The sequence below is a fragment of the Macrobrachium rosenbergii genome, chromosome 12 (genome assembly GCF_040412425.1).
Source record: "Macrobrachium rosenbergii isolate ZJJX-2024 chromosome 12, ASM4041242v1, whole genome shotgun sequence".
NCBI classification, from domain to species: Eukaryota; Metazoa; Arthropoda; class Malacostraca; order Decapoda; family Palaemonidae; genus Macrobrachium; species Macrobrachium rosenbergii.
Window position 1 is genome coordinate 31,981,137 of NC_089752.1, and position 21,840 is coordinate 32,002,976.

The 21,840-nt window shown below is 37.3% G+C and overlaps 1 protein-coding gene across 1 annotated transcript; it reads right to left on the reverse strand.

Annotated features, from left to right (window-relative positions):
• Positions 1–1,656: 1,656 nt before the first annotated feature.
• qm (quemao) lies at positions 1,657–21,618 on the reverse strand. Its single transcript, XM_067112093.1, has 8 exons — positions 21,522–21,618; positions 18,866–18,946; positions 18,508–18,662; positions 14,819–14,963; positions 14,447–14,567; positions 14,120–14,259; positions 7,555–7,657; positions 1,657–5,122 (listed from the first exon to the last, which is right to left on the reverse strand). The coding sequence occupies exons 2-8, from the start codon at positions 18,908–18,910 to the stop codon at positions 4,917–4,919; spliced, it is 915 nt and encodes a 304-aa protein (XP_066968194.1). The 5' UTR covers positions 18,911–18,946; positions 21,522–21,618; the 3' UTR covers positions 1,657–4,916.
• Between the last annotated feature and the right edge of the window lie 222 nt (positions 21,619–21,840).

Genomic DNA, 21,840 nt, shown 5'->3' on the forward strand with positions numbered 1-21,840 from the left:
CAGGCAACAGATAAGTACTGTACCTAAATATTTAAATATCCATTGAAAAAATATATGAAATATTGAGAAGATATTTTGCTGTGTTTACATTAATACCAATATTTGAAAATTAGTAAATAATTTTTTTATCATAAAAAATATATTTAGTTATGAAAATAAAATTAAAATAATTAGCGAATATTTTAGATATGCTCTGCAAAAAAAATCCGCAAATAGGCATATTTTCTGCAAATAATTTGGAGTTATGCTCCACAGAAAAATCTGCAAGTAGATGAATCCATGAATACTGAACTGCAAATAGGCAGGGATCAACTGTACACCGAAATTAAATTTTTCCGTGAAATGAATCTGCAGTTAGTAGGCATCTACTACTAAATGCTGTCTTTTCTCTGTAAATATGAAGATCTCTACAAATACAACTACTCTAAATTTGCATTCCTACTACTGAAATCCAGACAGGTGTCTACTGCATAAAGTCTAGTAAGTCTCCTTAATTTAGTCATAGCTAATGACCCATAATGTATTAGACATGGGTAAAAATTATGAATATGTACTATAAATCTGGAATTAGCAGCATTATTCAAAGCTGATTACAGTAAGAAAACAGTAAATTCTTTGCAAAGCCACAAGGTTTGGGTATATTTTTTAAAATTTACCATACCAGAACTTGACTGTATAGTCACAATTCATTTATTAGTTACAGCACTACAATTTTCATTCTTGCAAAACACAAGACTAGCAACAGAATTTATAACATGCATAATGCTGTTATCTGGAATATACAGTATGCTTAAAAACCAGTACTTGGGTAAAAGTTTTGAGGCAATAAAAAATTGAAAGTAAATAAAAATTATATCAAGAATAAATAATTTGCAATTTGGATGGTAGCTGCAAGACAACTCAGAATTGCTTAATTCACAATTGAGCAAGTACACGAATTAATAGCGCTTTTCAGTTTTTGAAAAGCTTAAAAAAATAATCAGATCTTTCAGGATGTAAACATTTCAGAAAAACAAGCAGGATACATAATCACAACATAACAGAGCCTAGTTTGTGAAAAAACAAACCACCTGAATCTCATTTTCATACAACACAAATTAGCCAACTCTCACCTAGCTTGCTAAGTGCATCATCACCTTTCATGATAGACTGTACAGTAACTTTAGTTTCAAGCAAAAGAAAAATTTCACAATATTTTAATAACTTTATGATGCCATGTCTCCTCTGAATTATATAAAGTAAAAAGGTTTTGTATATACAACTTGGAAAAAGACAACATTGGGATAGGAACCAAGATTTCTCAACCCTTTCAAGGTCTAAAGTGACAAAATACTACATGGCATGAGTAGTTTTATGCATGCATCTGAAGTGGAAAAGTACCACATCACATGAATACTTTTATGCATGTATATAAACGGACAAAACGCTACATGACGTAAGTGCTTTTATATATTCTTAAATGACAAAATACCACATAGCATGAGTACTTATATGCATGCATCTTAAATGACAAAATACCATATGACTTGAGTACTTTAACTTATCTATGTGTGCTTATGTGGACAGAGCCTCTAATATCAAAATAATGTCACCATATATTCTGCTAAAGAAGGTCTCATGTGTTAATTTTACTTCATTTTTATTTCCCTAAAATTATTTTGAACTATGTGTATAGACATATGCAGTAAGTGTGAAAGCACAAGTTGGAAGAGTAAAATAAAAAGTCTCTTAAACATCAGGTTTGATGCTGTTGTATTCAGCTTCCTTACATTTTGCAAATACCCAAAATGCACAGAGACAAACAAAAAATTAAAAAATATAGAAACTGTATCCCTTTTCTGAGGAAATACTGAGTCCATAAAAGATACATCCTGATAATCATCAGGCAATGAGAGAAAATTAAGTTTTTCAAAAATGCTTTGCATACTTGGATAAACTGGTACTGTACTCTCATAATACAACATTCATCAGTGAAACATTTTTATTTCTGTTGAGCTTCATATTTAAAACCTGTTCACTATTTTACTCCTGCCAATTACACCATTATATTTTGACATTCATGTATAAAGATTCACTTCCTCTACTGCTCTATAATAGTCATGAGAAGTAAGAGCCAAATCTGCAATTATTAGTTATCAGTATATATTAATGCTATTCTTGACAAACTAGTTTCCTGTCATTTCATTTTTGGCCTGCTCCACAAGACAGCACACAGTATGCAACAAAAAGGCAGCTGTGCTTTTTTTTAAGTACTGTAAATGATTAACATTTTTCATTCTTAAAAATGGCTGTCTTTTAAATTCTCAAATTAAACTGGATGTAAACTTTCACAACTGTGTATGGTATGTACTGCATGTTCTCAAAATGTAAGAACACGTTTTAGTACATGCAACAGATCTAAATGCAATGAGTTACAAAGTATTATGCTAGCATTCATGCTTACCTTCACATTAAAAAAATTACAATTTCAGTGCAAAATATCTTTGAAATATTAAATATTTTCTACAAAAAAATACCCCACAAAGAAAATTAATGCCTGAAAAAATTATATGCTTGCAAATGAATTCTGAGTTTCACCTTTTATTTTTCATGCACAGTACCCACGTTATTGGGAAATAATTCTTCTTGAACCTTGAAAAATGAACATTTACTGATACACCTAATGACCTTGAATAAAGTTGTATAAGCTTACATATGTATACTTTTTCACATATGGGAACTGAACCAGTTATGTATGCTTATCCTTCCAATATGTGGAAGACTTGACATGCACTTGAGATCACAATCTAAGTCTAACACACATTTCTAAGTATAAAACCTTTCATGAATTTCGACAAAGTGGAAAGTGCTCTACTTTATATATAACTAAAAACTGAGAAAACTATACATAATTGTCCCATCAGTACTAAAAATTCTTTAAACAATGAAACTAAAGTCCATGTCTTAACACTAGATGATATTTAATTCTATGGTATTACTAGCTTCATAACAAAATTACCATCACATAAAAATGCAAACAGAAAATAAATATCTGCACACATCCACTCTCACCTGCCCTTAGGCCATAAAAGTATCAATACCTGCATCATCGCCATATTTCAAACTGAAATATGGAAGATTGAAAGGATTAATAACCTGGAACAGATTCCAATATTCTTTCTCATATTTTAGTATACAGTAATTCAAAATGCAGGTGCATGCTTACTATTCCCTAGCATGAGCTGCTTTGTGTCCAAAGAGAACATGCTTTATTGCCTGGAATGCTTATTCAGCAATAAAAGGAGTGTCAACAATAAAGTAGAAATAATAAGTTTCAAATATTCATTAAAAAATGAAGAGCTTGGGCTCTTTCACCCAAAGAGAGTTAATTTTATGTCTTATTTAATAGGCTCATGAAAAAATGAAATGATACCAAAAGAATAGACACCAAAATAATAAAATTGTCACATTTTAATGTCAAATTCAAGGGGGTGACCTACCAGCTAAAACCGTAACAAAAGTCAGCCCGACCTAATTCAAAGATTGGCAGTCTCAAATGGATAAACTAATTTATTCTCACCATGCTTCACTGTACAGTATGTTTTTTAAAATAAAGTAAAACAAAAACAGTTATTGTATTTCACTGATCAATATGCTATATCACAATTTTCAAATCTGCTAAGTAAAATGAGTAAAAGTTATGCACTTTACCAGTCTTGTAAAAAATTATCAGAAACTAGTTTCATCTAATACCTTGGAAACTGAAAAAATTACAGTCATAGTCATACCAAACAAGAAATTATGTTCTTACATATCAAAAACATTCATTCTTTACACAGCCAAATGAGACTGAAGAGAATATGCTTGCCCAGGATCCTTCTCAAACTTAGTTCCATTTCTACTGTATACCAATGTGTTTGGTAGCCTAAATATTTTTAAATAGCATTATTTTACAATAAGTTAAACAAATTATTACCATAAGAATAAGTTAAACAAATTATTACCATATATCAGTAAAATAAAACTTGACAGATAAGTTTCTTTGCACTAGTTATGGGTTTTATACGATTAATGGGCACCAATGTTGACATTAAGGTATGCAATACCTTATTATTTTGTTTCTACTTACATTTCCTACTTTCAAAGTGTCCTACACTTATCTTTTCCTCGACATTTACGACACAAATTTTTCATCCTGTAAATTGCGTTATAGTTTCCCTTTGTTATACCTGCCATTTGTTCAAGCTCAGCAACAGATTTCAACACAAGTACAATACAAACAGTCCCAGCTTACCGGCGGCATCAGTCAACGGTGTTTCGGTGTTACGCCGCTTGGCTAGCAACGTCATTAACCAGATTTTTGGTGTCGGTAAGCAGTTTATCAGTGTCTGTCAGCTGTTTATCAGTGTCTGTCAGCAGTTTATCGGTGTCTGTCAGCAGTTTATTGGTGTCTGTAAGCAGTTTATTAGGACTGAACTGTTATTGGTGCCAATAACTGGTTAGCAGTGCCATTAAGAGGTTTATCAGCACTGTTATCAGCGATTTTCGGTTAGCGGCACTCGGCCGGGAACGGAACCCCTGCTGTTAACCGGGGACTGCCTGTACCATACTATATTTCCTGATTTCAGAACCAACATCTAATATTTTAAGTAAAACTTGTGTTCCATAAGAATACGACTGAGACGGATTTCATGAGTTCAAGGTTCTCTTAATACAAAATTATCTGGTTTGATAGCCTGAGCAGAACTCCCTGGCATTAACTTTCAATGCTACACAAGGACAGAACTTTAAAGTTTGAAAACTTAAAATTACAATTTTCAGAGCACATACATAATCACTGCACAGAGAAAATCAAAATAAATGTACATCCTGACATATGATTATATAACTTAAAATCTGAACTCATGAGAGGTTATCAACACTATGGAGATCACACATTAAGATTCACTGCTTTCCCAGTTTCTTAGTTCATCTAAAACCCTCTCTAAATGGGGGTTTCCTCCTAATCTTGCAATTTCATTACGGGCATCACTCTCCAGTTTCCACAGCGTTTCCTTTGTGTGCTCTAAAGAACCAAATTTTTCCAGTAATGAAACACAATACCGTTTCACCTCCAGATCCTTAGGTCTTTGTCTGATGATATCTGAAGACGGCAGTTAAGGAAAACCTCTTTATAAAATGAAACAGACAGTATGGGTTTGCATAAAAATGCATTTGCCCATGAACCAACAGTGGGCCACTAGGTGGTAAAAAAAAAAAAAATTAATGGAGTTGCACTTAAATGTCCAGGCTCTAAATTAAAAATGTTGTGAGGGATGCACTGCAATTGGAAACCATTTCTTTCTCATTGCTTTTATTTCTGGATTTCACTTATAAGTTACCTGCACAATTTCTGATCAGTTCCACACCCAGCTTCTTACTAGGGATGTCATAGGAATGAGTTTCCCTTTGACAGACTGTCTGCCTTTGCCAGGTGGTTCCTCTGTAACTGGAAAGATCGTTGCTGTGAATACTCTTGTGACAGGGTTTGCCGTTTGTTTGACAGCCTGTAACAGGTGGTTACTGTTTCCAAGCAACCTTTATGGTGATACCCAGGATTTATCTTTCTTCAGTGAAAAAAATAGTCTTTATTTTTATTGAGAAAAATAAGGTGACTGCCAGATGTTTTTGGGCAGGTATGGATCTTCTGAGGAAAATACAAATGTTGAGTTTATTGACATTAAAATAAAACCAACTTAGAATAAAGTTGAGTACCTGATTGTGATTTTTTTTTATACTGAGGCAAAAATGCCTGAGAACTTCATGATCACCTGTGCCTAAATACCAATAGCATGTAAGAAATAAAGGCAAATTAGAATGAAATAATAAAGTGAGGTGGGCTTCCAACTGATAAAGAAGAAAGACCTGTCAAATGTGGTAAAAAAAAATCAAACATAGAGCCCAAACAGCTATGACTACAGTTTGGGAATCAGGCGTAGGATTAGTTCCTTGAACAGCTAAGGGTCAGAGCACTTGCCTCTTTGGTAACTTTTATGTTAACAGACAATAGTTCAATAAATTTCCACGCAAACAATAAATCTCAATGTACATGGACTGCCCAAAGTATGGAAGCAACCAAACTAAGTCAAATGCCTACATGACAATAGTTGTCAACCAATGGAAAGTAGGAAAACAAATGTCACAGATGTTAACACAAATTTTGACATACCAAACTCCCTCTTCATACATTAGACCTTTGCCTCTTCCTTTCTCTGACTCTGGGAACTCTTCCTCAATGGGAACTCTTCCTCAAATGGGAATTGGATGATTTCGGCACGGGAGATTTGGCATGGTCCTTAGGGCACCAAATGATTTGGAACCAGACTTTTTGGCACAAGCCATTTTAGTGTGAGACAAAAAATTTTACAAGTCGGCGCATTTTGGTCTATAGTGTTTCAAAAGAAATTCGATTGAACAATCGAGTAAATAATAATTTGGGCCTACATAAAATGCTTACTTTTAGCATACTATGTAACGTTTTGGGAACCCATCACACAGCAACCCACCCCCTACAGTAGGGTGATTCATGATAAATTCAAAGCTTTGGTGTTTTGTCTGGTAGCAGACTTTTCCACGTTTCACTTGTTTCATCCTCCTCCTCCTCCTTCAAAACACAAAAAAATGGTAATCCCAGGAACATTCATGACACAAATATGTGCATATACTGTACAGTATATGATTACTGTAATGGGTTTGTATGGGAAAGGGTATTTTTCATGAAACCTGTAGTAAAATGAAGGAAGAATTTAAGAATGTATAAATGGAATTAACGGTATTGTATATTACATAAATTTAGAATAGCAGTGCCTGCTCGCAAAAATCCAAGTCTCTATATTTATCATAATCTAAAGAGCACAGCAATTTGTAACACTAAATTTTCATCAACGTTCACCCAGTAGGGGATCCATCTAAAGTGTACCTTGTGCAGCTTACCTTGTTCTTTGCAGCATCCCTCAGCACCAGTTCACTGCTTTCTACCTTTTATTTTTTATACATTCCCTTTGGTCTCTTCTCACTTAGCTGTTCAACTTCTTTAACGTTACAATCTTATATTTTTATGTCTCATTTACAAATCTTTCAGGTGAGCTCATTGAGACTAACAATGTGATTTTGTGTTGTTATAATGAAGAATTAGAGGAATTTATTTCTATTGATAGAAATTTCATTTCTCGCTATAATGTGGTTCGGATTCCACAATAAGCTGTAGGTCCCATTGCTAGGTAACCAATTGGTTCTTAGCCACGTAAAATAAGTCTAATCCTTCGTGCCAGCCCTAGGAGAGCTGTTAATCAGCTCAGTGGTCTGGTTAAACTAAGGTATACTTTTTGTGTTGTTATGCAACGGAGAATCCACATTTTTCATTGTATTCTTCAAGTGGAATATTTTTCATATCAAATATAACATCTGAATCTGTGATAGTATTCCACAGGAACATGAAAGTACATCTCAATAAACCATACTTACTAGCCTTTGAAAAGCAACCAGCTACTTACAGTCTCATATCATGGGGAACACACGTATATAATAAAAGGATACTGATAACTTGCTGGTCATCTGGATGCTTTTTGATTGCATGGATTATTGGGAAGCTAAACTTTCCTTCTGTAAGATCCTCGCAGTAACTTTTGCTGTCGGAGTACTGTAAGGTAATAACACCAATGACTGATACATATAACAATGAAAATTATAATAATACAAATATGAATTTCAGAAAATTTCAATATTCCTTAAAATATAAACCACAGTTACACAAGTGCCTTATTGCAATCAACATGACAAAATGAGATTATATGCAATAACAATCTAAGTTCTACAAGAAACATGGACAGTGTGAAAAAAAAGTGCAAAATTCAAACCACAAGAATAACAATTTTGATAAATTTCCATGTTACAGTACCAATGTCCATAATTACTAAAAGGAACTGATAAAAAAACATAGTGCTGACACAAAGTATGATGACACTAGCAATCAAGGAGTGAAATGAGCTCATGATATAATTTAGTTATTTATGCCAAAACTTTTTTTTTTTCATTAAGACATTTATGAAAATATTTTAATAAGTGCTAATATTACAAGAAATAATTTCTCCATGATAAATAACAGGAAGTGCTATAGAGACAACTTTTTATATTGGCTATGAAGTAACTGACAGCAAATTCTACCTCTACCTATGAAAAAATGGTACAATAGTCTCTTACTAGGCAAGGGCAGTTAGCAGAAAAGTAGAGTTACCATTGATAAATGATTTCAATACTGAAAAATTGTTTGCTGCTATCCAGGCCCTGTGAAGGGGGAGAGAATATTACAACTTACAAGGCACTGTGCACTGACTGTGGGTGGTATGATACTAATGATTTCTTTTCCCATCATCCCTTTTGTCCCCAACTGAAAAGCTTTCCCTCTTTTCCAATTCATCTGTTTTCTTTTATCTCTTGCAATCTAGCTGGCCACCTTCACTAAATATGGCATGCTCTAATATTCACCCCTCAATTATGAACAAACCCCTCAAGCCAGAGCTCTGTGTTTAAATGTCAGCTGATGGTCTAGTTACATTAACTTCATAACAGTAACAATGATAACAACTTGAAGATGAACAGTTTCATTTCCCGATTTTTATACCTACAGTACACACTACAGTATATTCTTCACATTTCCCATAAAGTCACTTCAAAGAAGTGTAAACACTTATCGTTATTATTTTTTTTGGTCTATCTCAGTCATCCTATTCGACTGGGTGGGTTTTACAGTGTGGGGTTCTGGGTTGCATCCTGCTTCCTTAGGAGTCCATCACTCTTCTAACTATGTGCGCTGTTTCTAGTAGCACCCTTTTCTGCATGAGTCCTGGAGCTACTTCGGCATCTCTTAGTTTTTCCAGAATCCTTTTCAGGGATCTTGGGATCGTGCCTAGTGTTCCTATGATTATGGGTACAATTTCCACTGGCATATTCCATATCCTTATTTTGATTTTCAGGTCTTGATACTTATCAATTTTTTCTCTTTCTTTCTCATCTACTTTGGTGTCCCATGGTACTGCGACATCAGTTAGTGATACTTTCTTCTTGATTTTGTCAATCAACGTCATGTCTGGTCTATTGGCAAGCATCACCCCACCTGTTCTAATACCATAGTCCCAGAGGATCTTTGCCTGATCATTTTCAATCACTTCCTCAGGTTGGTGTTCTTACCATTTATTACTGCAAGCTAGCTGGTATTTCTTGCACAGGTTCCAATGGAGGGTTTTTGCTACTGAATCATGCCTCTTTTTGTACTGGTTCTGTGCAAGCGCCGGACGTTCGCTTGCTATGTGGTTTATGGTCTCGTCTTTCACATTGCACTTCCTGCATATGGGTGAGATTTTATTTCCATCTATTGTTCTTTGGACATATCTGGTTCTTAGGGCCTGATCTTGTGCCGCTGCTAGCTTCCTTCTGTTTCCTTCTTGAGTTCTTCCCTCTGTAGCCATTGCCATGTTTCATCGCTGGCCAGTTCTTTAGTCTGTCTCATGTACTGTCCGTGCATTGGTTTGTTGTGCCACTCCTCTGTTCTGTTTTTCATTCTCCTGTCTCTGTATATTTCTGGGTCTTCGCCGATTTTTATCAGTCCTTCTTCCCATGCACTCCTTAGCACTCGTCTTCACTGGTTTTCACACATTACCCCAGTGCTCTGCTCTTGATGTTGATGCAGTCCTCTATGCTTATTAGTCCTCTCCCCGCCTTCCTTTCGTGTTATGTATCATCTGTCTGTATTGGCTCTTGGGTGTAGTGCCTTGTGTATTGTCATGTATTTTCTAGTTTTCTGGTCTATGCTTCCGAGTTCAGCCTTCGTCCACTCCACTACTCCAGCACTTTATCTGATTACTGGTACTCCCTATGTGTTTATGGCTTTTGTCATGTTTCCAGTGTTGAGTTTTGACTTGAGTATCGCCTTAAGTCTCTGCATATATTCTTTTCTGATCATGTCCTTCATCTCTTTGCATTTTATATCCTCTCCTTCTATTATTCCCAGGTATTTGTATCCTGTCTCATCTATGTGTTTGATGCTATTCCTGTCTGGTAGCTTTATCCCTTCAGTCCTTGTTACTTTGCCTTTTTGTATGCTGACCAAGGTGCATTTTTCTATTCCAGACTCCATCCTGATGTCCCCAGATACAATCCTTACAGTCTGGATTAGGATATCTATTTCCTTGATGCTCTTACCATACAGCTTGATGTTGTCCATGAATATCAGATGGTTAATTCTGTTGCCTCCTTTCTTGAGTTAGTACCCAGCATCCATCTTCTGTAGTACTTTTGTCATGGGAATCATGGCTACTACGAAGAGTAGAGGGGACAGTGAGTCGCCTTGAAAGATCCCTCTCCTGATCTTAACCTCTGCTAGTCTTATCCCAGAGGTTGTAAGTACTGTATTCCAGTTGTGCATTGTATTTTTAAGGAAGCTGATGGTGTTTTCCTCTGCTCCATATATTTTCAGGCATTCTGTTAGCCACGTGAGCGGTATCATGTCGAAGGCTTTCTTGTAGTCAATCCATGCCATGCTTAGGTTGGTTCTCCTCTTACTATTCTTCATTACCATTTTGTCTATTAGGAGCTGGTCTTTTGTGCCCCTACACTCCTTCTGCAGCCTTTCTGTTGGTGAGGGATGGTGTTTGTATCCTCTAGGTAGTTGTATAGCCTGTCATTGATGATACCTGTTAGTAACTTCCACATTATTGGTAGGCATGTGATAGACCTGTAGTTACTTGCTATGTTTCCCTTGTTCTTGTCTTTCTGTACTAAGGATGTTCTCCCTGTGGTCATCCATTTGGACGCATGGTGATTTGTGATACAATGCTGGAGTTGTTCTGCTATTTGTGGGTGTAGGGCCTTAAAGTTTTTAAGCCAGTATCCATGGACTTCATCGGGACCTGGGGCTTTCCAGTTGGGAATTTTCTTTAGTTGGTGTCTGACTGCGTCTGTCGTGATCTTGGTGAATCTTTGTTTTATTCTCCCCATTTCTTCTGCCTTGATTTCTTGGAGCCATGTTGCATGTTTGTTGTGTGATACTGGATTGCTCCATATGTTTTCCCAGAGTTTCTTATTTGGTTCAGCTTCAGGAATTTCCTGGTGGTTGTCTCCCTCTTAGTTGGCTGTGTAGTCTTTTCTGGTTGGTTCCGAAGAGTTTGTTGTGTTGGTATCCTTTATTCCTGTTCATGTACCATTGGATCTTATGTGCTTTGGCTAAATTTAAGCCTCTGTTTTATATCTCCTATTGTATTGTTTAGTCCCTTCTCCTGTACTTTGTATTTCTCATTGAGTTCCTCTCTTGATTTCTTGCTTCTTAGCCTCTTCTTTCAGCTTACTCAAGTCAGATCTCATCGCCATGATTTGTTTTTCCAGGCATGATGATGATGATGATGATTATTGTATGTTACAGTACTGTAGTAGGTAAACAAACCTGGAAAGCTAAGCAGGAACAAATCAAAAGGAGACTGGAAGAAAAGGAAAAGGCACAAACCAATGCTTAGCAAAGCTACACAACACAATGAAAGGAGTACCCCCCAAAAGATGAGGGAACAAGACAAACAATAATTATATATACCAATGAATCTAACACTGTAATTAATAAGAACAAAACAAAGTTAATATACTGCTATACCTAATAACAATAAAAGAATCATTACATAAATAAAATAAAAATTATATAGACATGAAAGTATGCTTAATTATACCATGCAAGGATACTCAGACTTAAGACAGTAGTACAGCTTAGGGTACACCACTGACACCATCCAATGGAAATGACCCCGCAACCAAATATAGAGGCACACATATCCTCTTCCTGATCTTGAGCTTCCTCCTAGGCTGACAAGACTGGAGACAGAGGCGCATCAACCACGCTCGTTGGAGGAGGCTGAGGTTTCAAAAAACTCAAAATGTCATACAGGCGCTGCTGAATGGGAGCCAGAGCCAGGTCTAACACCACTGGCGTCACAGAAGAAAATGCTGTCGTCGTACGATGCAAAGAAGGATGATCAATTGTCGCTGGCCGATCGAGCGCAACTGGGTGCTCAGGAGCTACTGGAAGCTCAGAGGGTACAGAGCACTCAAGAGCCAATGAGCGCTCAGAAACTGCTACACACCTGGGCGCTACTAGACATTCTGATGTCTCTGGAAGCTCTGGAGCCAAAGGGAGTTCTGGCATCAATGGGCACTCCAATGCCAACTGGGGATCGGCTACTCCCACCGAAACCACTACATAGCGAGAAGAGGAGCGTCTAGATGCGATGGTGGGAGCTGGAGGACGCTCTAACAAAGACGTGCGCTCAAAAGCAGCGGACAGCTCAGGCGCTAATGGGCGCTCCTACGTAACACGTCTACGTTTGGACCGATCAGAATCCAACACACAATGCTTGGAGGGCTAAACTTCTGGCGAAAAACGCTCTGGACTGTCCCAAAAACTACAAGAGGGAACAGCCTCTCTTACTTTCTTCCAAGGCACCTGAGGGGTGCTAGACACAACCACTGCAGACCTCTTGAGTGGTCTGGATTCATCCTTGAAGCCCCACTGTCGCCTGCAATCAGGACTTGACGCTTCGGAACTGGAGGAAAGACGGTACACATCCGAGAAAATGCCTTTCCAATGGTGTTTTTTCGTCACCTGGGAATTTGCAACAGGTGCGACTGGGGCCAACTGCCCGTGGGCAGACCTCACCAACCTCCCTTGGGCCTCCAGTATGACTTCTCCCAGGTGCAGTTGACTATGTCAGGGACCTTCATCTAGGAGAGTCAGCGGGATGGACAGCCAGCTCCTCCTCCACTAACACTTCACTATGAGCACTACGTTCATAGTTCATGATTTGATGAACTGAATCACCCAACTAAAACACAGAATGCATTAATAATTCAAACTTCCAATCAAATTTCGCTTCGAGAGTGGCAACGGCATTGGGGTCGGAAGTATGAGAGCTGGGAATGAGAACAGTATGTATAGCTGAAGGACTGGAATTAGGGGACATAACAGAAATTACAAGAACATCAGATGAAGAATTCGAAGAATGCTCACTAGCTAAAGACTTGTTACTCCTAGCATTAGCTTTCCTAATTCTGTCTTTTTCCACCTTGGAAAGGTGAGAAGGTAAAATCTTCCACTGTTTAGGGACCCAGTCAACACATTCAGCACAGAGCACATAGAGCACACTTGGCACACTTGACCCCTACAACTAGCACTCACAGAATGTAAGTCGTATTTGGCAGAAGTCAATCTCTTATTGCAGCCTTTGCTGCAATACTGAGTGCTAGATGTACTTTTGTCAGACATTGTCAAAGCAAGTGACAACTACGTCTAAACAAGAGTCAAAATTCAGTAAACTGTCCAATTTAAATCAACCTGACTAAATAAATGCCGAAAGGCAATCAAAAGAATCCAAAATACTTCACTGATACTTCTGGAAAAATTTAAGCTGCTGTTCACAACCTTCATCAAAAGCCGACAAATAAATTGAGCCCTCTTGCTATGTTGTTCCTCTTCTTCCCCGAAAGTAGGCGGGACTAGCTACTTACACCAAAGTAAACAAAAGAACCGCTACAGTAAAACCCCCGTATTCGCGGGGGATGTGTACCACACCCGCCCAGCCCCCCGCGAATAGCTAAAATCCACGAATACTTAGAACCCTTCTAAAAACACTTAGAACTGCCTATTTTGATAGTTTAAACAGAAAAAAACCCTCTAAAAATGCTTATACCTGAGTATTGTAAGTTTTATCACAAAAAGTGCATTTAGTCATGAAAATGATATGAAAATACAATAATTAGTGAATATTTCTCAGTGAAAAATACCGCGAATGGGCAAATTTTCTGCAAATAATGGGTAGATACATTCCACGGAGAAATCTGCGAATACGTGAGTCCGCGAATAGTGAGACTTTGAATGTGGGGGTTTACTGTGCTGTGAATTTTCAAATTTTAGCTGCCGGTTATTAGAAATTGTTAGCTATGCAATTACTTGGTAAGTTACCTATATAAAAATAGATATTTTCCCTTGTGCTGATCAAAGAACATCCAGCATCATTCATAGGCTTTCAATACTGTACCCAAAACCAACTATTTTTTCAGTGATACTTACTTCTTTCATACATAGATTTGCATAATCATCTCTGATCTGGAAGTAGAGGCCTAAAATTCCTGTTATAGTTGAAAAATCATCTTGAATCTCACTGAAGAGCTGCATCAAACGAATAGCCAAGCCAAACAGGCCTCCAGTTTCTGAAATTATTCAAAATACAGTATCTCACAAGATCACATAAATCTGTGCTATGAATAATGTAAAAATTTTCATACAAAATACAAATACTGTAAATGTGAATATATAAACATTAGGTGATGGAAACCATGCCTACAAATTGCAATTGCATTACAGTATCAAGTACTGTAGGTACACTTTTCTGCTTACTTCGGATGGTCATTTGACGGTATTCTTCTTCAGACGGGCAAGTAAAAGAATCTCTCCAGTAAATTTCCATTCCCTGACCTCGGTGCAGTTCAAGTAGCTGCTCACAGAATACTGATGTTGCCTAGGTAAAACAAAGGCAGTTGGTTATTTTTCTTCTTTACAGATAAAAAAATTCTAATCTTTCCATTTTCTCTACAGTATATACAAAAGTCCAATGAAACTAAGCTTCAAATGAATTATCATTAATACGATGACATTCAATACATGCAACAGGGTCTGATTAAATTACTGTACTTAATGTAAATGTCATAAACAAATCTTGATAGATAATTTAACTGCTGTATATGTTTTAAATAGTAGATACCAACTTACTTTTGGATGATTGAGAGCCAAAACCTTCTCAAGACCCAAAAAGTAAACATAATTAGCTGCATTAATTGTGGATGCAACACCATAAATACTGTGTGCCACTGGGATGCCTCTACGTAAAACACTGTTATCTTCTATGTCGTCAATTCTAAAAAAAATAAATGAGAAGCTATGAGTTTAAATCATGAACAATTTAAGGTTTACAACTTCATTTATGTCAAAATACAATCACATTAGTAAATGAAGAACAGTATTTGATAATTTAATTATGCTCTACAGAAGAAAGTTTACTGTATTGGTAAAAGATTATAGTTCAATGCTGTAGAAAATCCTTGTCCATAAGTATTAGCCAACACTGAGAACAATTCTTCTTTAATAATAACAAGCATATCAGATCATCAAAGAATAAAGAAAATAATCAGAGGGTAAAAAGTACAACACCATTTCTCATGTCAAGTAATTTCTTTTGAAAGTAGAGTATTAGCCTATGAAAATATTAATCAGTTGCTACGTGTAATAAGTAACTGATTCTTAATAAAAGGTACAAATGTCCAACTATTTGTGGTTAAAGATTTAGGTGTCATCCAGTAATAAGACATGATAAAGATGGTTACAAAATTCTAACAAAAAAGAATGTGGTGGCAAGTACAGTCACTACATGTTCCCTGTGCTCTATGAAGCCCATAATTATTAAATCTCTCAAAATGTCTATGATCACTTGCCCAATAATTTCCCTATCTATAGAGGAAGAAAATACTGTAGTGCATTAGGTTCAAAACATCATTGTTTCCCCAAATGTGAACAGCTCTAGTTTCAAAGCCAAACTGGCAATGACAACACTGATCATGGCCAAACTCATATCTTTCAGACTTGTTTTTATTGCTACCACTAGTCCAGTTCTTAACTGGTCCCAGCCAGACTCACACTAGCTTATGACTGTTGTCCAATTTTCAGCATATTAATAACATTATACAGTTGCAAACTCCCCAATACCTAAGATGGCTGAAAGAAACTCAGCATAATGATAGAACCAGTTTCAAACAGCCCTTATCATATGCTACAATAAAGTAGGCAAGGAGGAATTTAGCTGTGGTGTGGTTCCACTGTATACAGTAACCACCATTAACATTATCTTGTCTAGCCTACCTTGAAGATCACATAGTACGGGTATTATGAGACGTTAACTGTACAGTATATGTCAAGTAATTACTGTTGGTCTGTGGTTTCCATATAGCAATGATGATTCCTGACCTGATCCTACCATCAGTCACTTTTTAGTAACAATTATAGCCTTAAACATGAGAATAATCATTATACTGTAGATGCCCTGGATCTTCCTACAATCCTTGGAAACATAAGTGATTATTCTTCTTGTGGCTGCATAAATTGATTCTGTTCTCATTGATGATCTTTAACAAAAGCTCTGCCAGTCAAACACTAAGATCAACTTCATTTGGAGGAGGGAAGTTTTCAGTGGGCTAAGCCCACAGTATGCTCCATCCCTTTTACAATTTAACAACAGCTGAAGAAATGGTTATCCACGTCAACTATAAAAAGCTATTCACTTAAATTTTAACTGGCTTACATTCTGTATAATAACCTTTTCCACATTTGGTTGACCTTTTCTTATTTTCTTTGGGTAATACAAGTCTTCTTTGCCTTAGTATTCATCTCTACTATTATGTAAATATACCACTCTAAAAGGAGGAACATGTTCAGTCATCAGGTCATCTACCTCAGGCAAAGTTACAATTACTGTACCTGAACCACAATTACTGTAGGGGAGAACAAGTCACCAGATGTTCAGCCACTTGGTCCTTAGGGGGGAAAAGAATTCTTGGTAAATCAAACTATCTCTTATCATGTTCATTCAACAGCCTTTCAGTTGCAAACATAACAAATTAAAAAGAATTTCTATTTTTCCTAACATATGAACTTACGTTTTCATATACTATATAGTACTCGCATTTGTCATGCTTCCGCTGTTCTGATTTGTCTCCGAAAAAATATCCTAACCCTAGGCCTATGGTCATGTCTGACCCAGGACGACCTACCTTCTTCCACTGTGTTCACAAGAACAACACATTGGCCTTCCACAGTTACCTCTTCCTAGTGGAGACGGCATCTGGAGGTTGGAGACCAGTCAAATCTATCAATCCTTAACAACTTCCTTCGGCTTAGCCCATTCATCATGATGGAGAAGGCTCTATCAATCCTTAACAACTTCCTTCGGCTTAGCCCATTCATCATGATGGAGAAGGCACAGTCAGTCATAGCGTAGATCAGGGAAGCAGACTTCATGGTCTCGACAGACCTTTTGGAGACATACTGTACTTCCACATCCTGATACACCCCTCCTGCAGGAAGTTCCTGCGGTTTGTCTCCCACGGTATCACATACCAGTTCAGGGCCCTCTGCTTCAGCCTCGCAACAGCTCCCCAAGTTTTCACCTAAGGGTTCCAACTAGTGTTGGAACAGGCTCACAAGAGGGATATCAGACTATGAAGGTACCTGGATGACTGGCTCATACTGGCACCCTCGGCGCAGAAAAATGAGGACAGGGACGAGATTCTGGCTCTATAGAAGGACTTGGGAATTCTCCTGAAATGGAAGAAGTCAGACCTAGTTCCAAAGCAGAGAATCAAATATCTGGGTATGAGGATCGGCAACTGTGAAGGCAAATGCCTATCAACACAAGAAAGGTTGGACAAGCTACTAAAAGTGTCCAAACCCTTCCTGTTGAACCACTTTCAACCAGTGAAACAGTGGCAGGTCCTGGTAGGTCACCTGGAGTCCTTAGAGAATTTGGTACCCAGGGGCAGGATTCATATTCATTCCTTGCAATGGTAGATGAAAGGGATGGGAGAGAAAGACTCAGATACCAGGATGCAGAACACAGAAGTGACAGACAGTCTTGGAGGACCTGCGGTGGTGGAGAGTTCCAAAGAACCACCTGCAGGGGGTACAGCTAAATCATCCACCCCTAGAAATGCTGGTATGCTCACAAAAATCCTGAAGGGGGTGGGGTGTCCACCTGAACAGCATGTGCATTTCAAGGACTTGGGACGAAGAGCAGCAAAAGCAGCACATTAATGTCTAAGAGATGTGAGCAGCCTGGCTAGCACTCCAACATTTCCATGCTCTCCTCCAAAGCAAGTCCACACTCGTGATGAGCAACACCTCGGTGGTTGCTTACGTAAACAAACAACTCATGACTTGAACAACTTGCAGTGGAGGTGCATGCTCCCTGAGACATCAGCCCTATGAGCCCCTCAGAAGTGCATCAGACTGGGACTTGACGTTGAAGACAGTGTTCTTGTTGATCTTAGCTTCAGCAAAGAGGGTAGGAGAGATTACATGCCCTCTCATACATCATCACCCACTCCCACAGTTGGATGTCTACCGAGTTCACATTCCTTCAAGAGTTCGTCGTGGAAGAATGAAGAAATAGGACATATGTGGTAGAGATAAGTAAGTGCAATAAATAAAATAGCCACAGAAACAATTTTATCAAGTACAGTGTAGATATAGGACTCAAACAATGAACTACTAATATGAAAGGAAAATTTGTAAAATTCCAAATTCCGGACTTCCATCTGACCTATAGAAACCAAAGGAAAAGGGACTTATATGAAAAAATTTCTGCTTCTTGTTCAAGATGTACATTATGTTTGAAACCTAAACACACTTACAATAAACTTGCATTATGAAGCATATAAATTATTTCAGAGATGGCTGAAAGTTTGTCCTCTGGTATCCGCATCCAGTAGTTGAAAGCTTGGGCTAATTTTCCCCTTATCATCTTCCCAGGAACTTGCAAAACATATGTAAATGGCTGGAGTAAAATCTGTAAGGATAAATAAATTATTATATTTTTCCAGTTGCACAAATACAATATAAAAATTGAACATTTCCAGCAAATTTATATACTTCACTGACAAAAGCCAAAAAATACAGGCACTCAACATTCTCATTTGTTCAAGTAAAAGATTTACTTGATAAATTATCACCTTTTAGAATTATTCATAAACAATGTCACTTTTAACAAACCTGATCTTGCTTCTTCTCGCCACTGGTGCTTGATAACGTGTCCATTTTTAAAGTTGGTGTCTCCTCACTACCAGTACTGACCTAAAAAAGGAATCCTATGTAGTCCAGTAAAAGTGCCACTTTACAAATTTACATAGGTAGAAAATATGGAAAAAGGTAGCGGTTGGAACTTGAAAAATTAACCATAAAATTACAGGATTACAACCATTAAAATGTTAAAACAGTATAAAAATTCATTATTGCCATTTTCTGAGGTTGAAATAACACAAAAATATTTTTCTTGTTGAAATTTAATTTTACTCCACAAACTGGACACATACTTTGTAGATTTTAGTTGGCCTTCAATTCATTTGGTAAAATATTTCCATTCATATCTTTTATGTTTTTAACTCCATTTTTAACTTTTTTATTTATTATAAATTTGATAATGTGGTATCATAAAAAGAAAAAATAGCTACGGCTTTGTGACCTAATCTACAAAATTTAATGTACTGTATATTTAAGGTCAGAGGGCCAAGGCCAAATTCAGTCAAGAGGTTTATGTATATGTCTGACTGTAGGTTAGTTAAAAACGATAATTCTGCCAGGTTACATTTCAGAGTAGCAAAGTTTCTGGAATGATCCAATATGTACCCAGGCATGCATCAGGTGATCAATCTTTGTTGGCCAAGAAAAGGCATGACAGAGAACTTGAATGGTTTTAATAATTTTCCAACAATAACTCATACTTTAAAAGATTTAGCACATGAAATGTAATGGATTTTATTAAAACTTCAGCCATCTTCCTGAAACTGATATGTTGAACTTCAAGTCCTCAGTGTTTGATTAAGAGGAAGTGACACAAACATAGATGTAGGGCTAAATTCAATAATCAGGCTACCATAAGCTATTTCAATTTGGATAAGTTGGCCTGGTTTCAGAAATGCAGCCGGTAGCCAATTTACACGGAGGTGTCAGATGGAATATGACCTACCGTAACCTAACCTTACGTAGGATTCCGTGCCCCTACCTGGCCAGGAGGGCTTACTCCCCTTGCCTCCCATAAGGCGTGACCCCTCCGTCTGCATACTACCCATAACCAGTTGGACTAGCCTGCAAACTTTTGTTAAATATAAGGGGGAGATTTGAGGAAGTGATGTAACCTCACGAAAAGGCCACATAACTTATCTTTGCTTGACTTAAGATAGGGGTCGGCAACCTTTTGGAGAGAGCAGGCCTGATAGCTATGCAGCATCTCAGAGGAGGGCCAAGATATTAAATGTACTATAAGGATCGCTTAATGCCTAAAACTAGGTAACAACTGTTAATAATTAGTGTCCAGCTGTTGAGTTGGTGGGCTAGACTGAAATCCCTCACAAGCCAGATGTGGCCTGCAGGCCAGGGGTTGCTGACCCCTGGCTTAAGAGATCCTTTTGAGACCAAAGGACGAGGCATGAGATGTTCAGGAATGACAAGAAACATTAGTAGCAAAGGAAGACAGATTAGTCTCAGATGTCCAGAAATGACAGAAAACACTGATAGCACTAACTGGAGTGCCCAACTGGTTAGGACAGTATCTGATGTTAGGATGTAGGCAGTTGGTGCTAATGTAGGATGTCATAGTCTATACTCAGGATAAAACAGACCAGGCTTCAGCAATATTGGTCTGGGGTCATAAAATATTTTATGGGTGGTTATGTTAGGCTATGTAGTAAGTAAAAGCACTGACGAGTTGTGCATGCTATTTCTGCTGGTCATGGCCAGCTTGAAAGCAGATCAAAGGTGTATTTAGTAATTCTATGGAAGAGCTCTGCACAAAGATATTATTTATTAATAAAATTTTTTTTGCTGAACAATACAGGAAAGGGTGTATATGATGCAGTGCAAGTAGGATAACTTGAAACATTGAACAAAACAATGAGAAATTTACCGTCTTTTGTTAAGATTTTACATTAATAACCAAGGGGTGGTACTAAACATGGAATCTTGTGGGGCTTTTCTGCATAAAACCAAAAACAAAAGACTGTAAATTTCTCACATTATTTTGGTAAATTTTCAAGTTACCCCACCTATACTGCATCATTTACACCTTTTTCTATATTGTACAGTAAAAAAAAAATTATTTAATTAACAATACCTCCGTACAGAGCTCTTCCTTAGAATTACTGCTTATTTAAGCAGGAAACCTTCCTTAACCTAATCTAGAACTGGGGTTCACATCTTAACCTGACCTGTCCTGGGGCTTTGTCCTCTGACCCCGAAAACATGACATTGTGTATAGCAAAACAATCACGTAATCCTTGAAGGTTGCTTCCTAGACTAGATCTAAGATATAATTCTTAACAGGACTCTGGCCTACCAGGCTAGTCGAAATTGGCTGAGCCCTAGAGAACGATGTGAAGCTTTTTCCCTTTGGCCATAACCTCAATAACCTTATATGTAACTACGAAATCGAATTAAACAATAGGCCTACTAGCCTGTCCCAACATTGTCCCCAGCCTCACTAACATAGCCCCAGATACCTTTGCTGAGGATTCCAAAAATTTGAATCATTGTCAAACTTATCAACTCTAAATAAAATAAAACAAAGTCTGAATAAAAATACTTGCTTTCCTGAGAACTGGGATGACCACTTCAGTTACCGTTCATGTTTAATATTCGAAAGAGAAGTACTTACTGGAAATGACGATATAAAATCAATGACGGGCAGATCTCACTGCTGTAGCCGCACTGTTATTGCAGTACTCGCGTGAATGGTGCAAGCTTTCGCTCACGGGTTTACTAGTGGCGTTACTTGCAGATTTTTTTTTTAGCAAACCAGAATATCTAATCCAGGTAACTACTTATTTTGACAGCCTGTACCTCTTTTGTAATTATGATGAAAGTATTTTATGATTTTTATACGATTTGTTCGATACTTGTAGTTTTCCAAACCAAATTTAAACACATGTAATGAAATTTTGAAAGAAAACAATGTCAGTAGGCTAACAATTCAG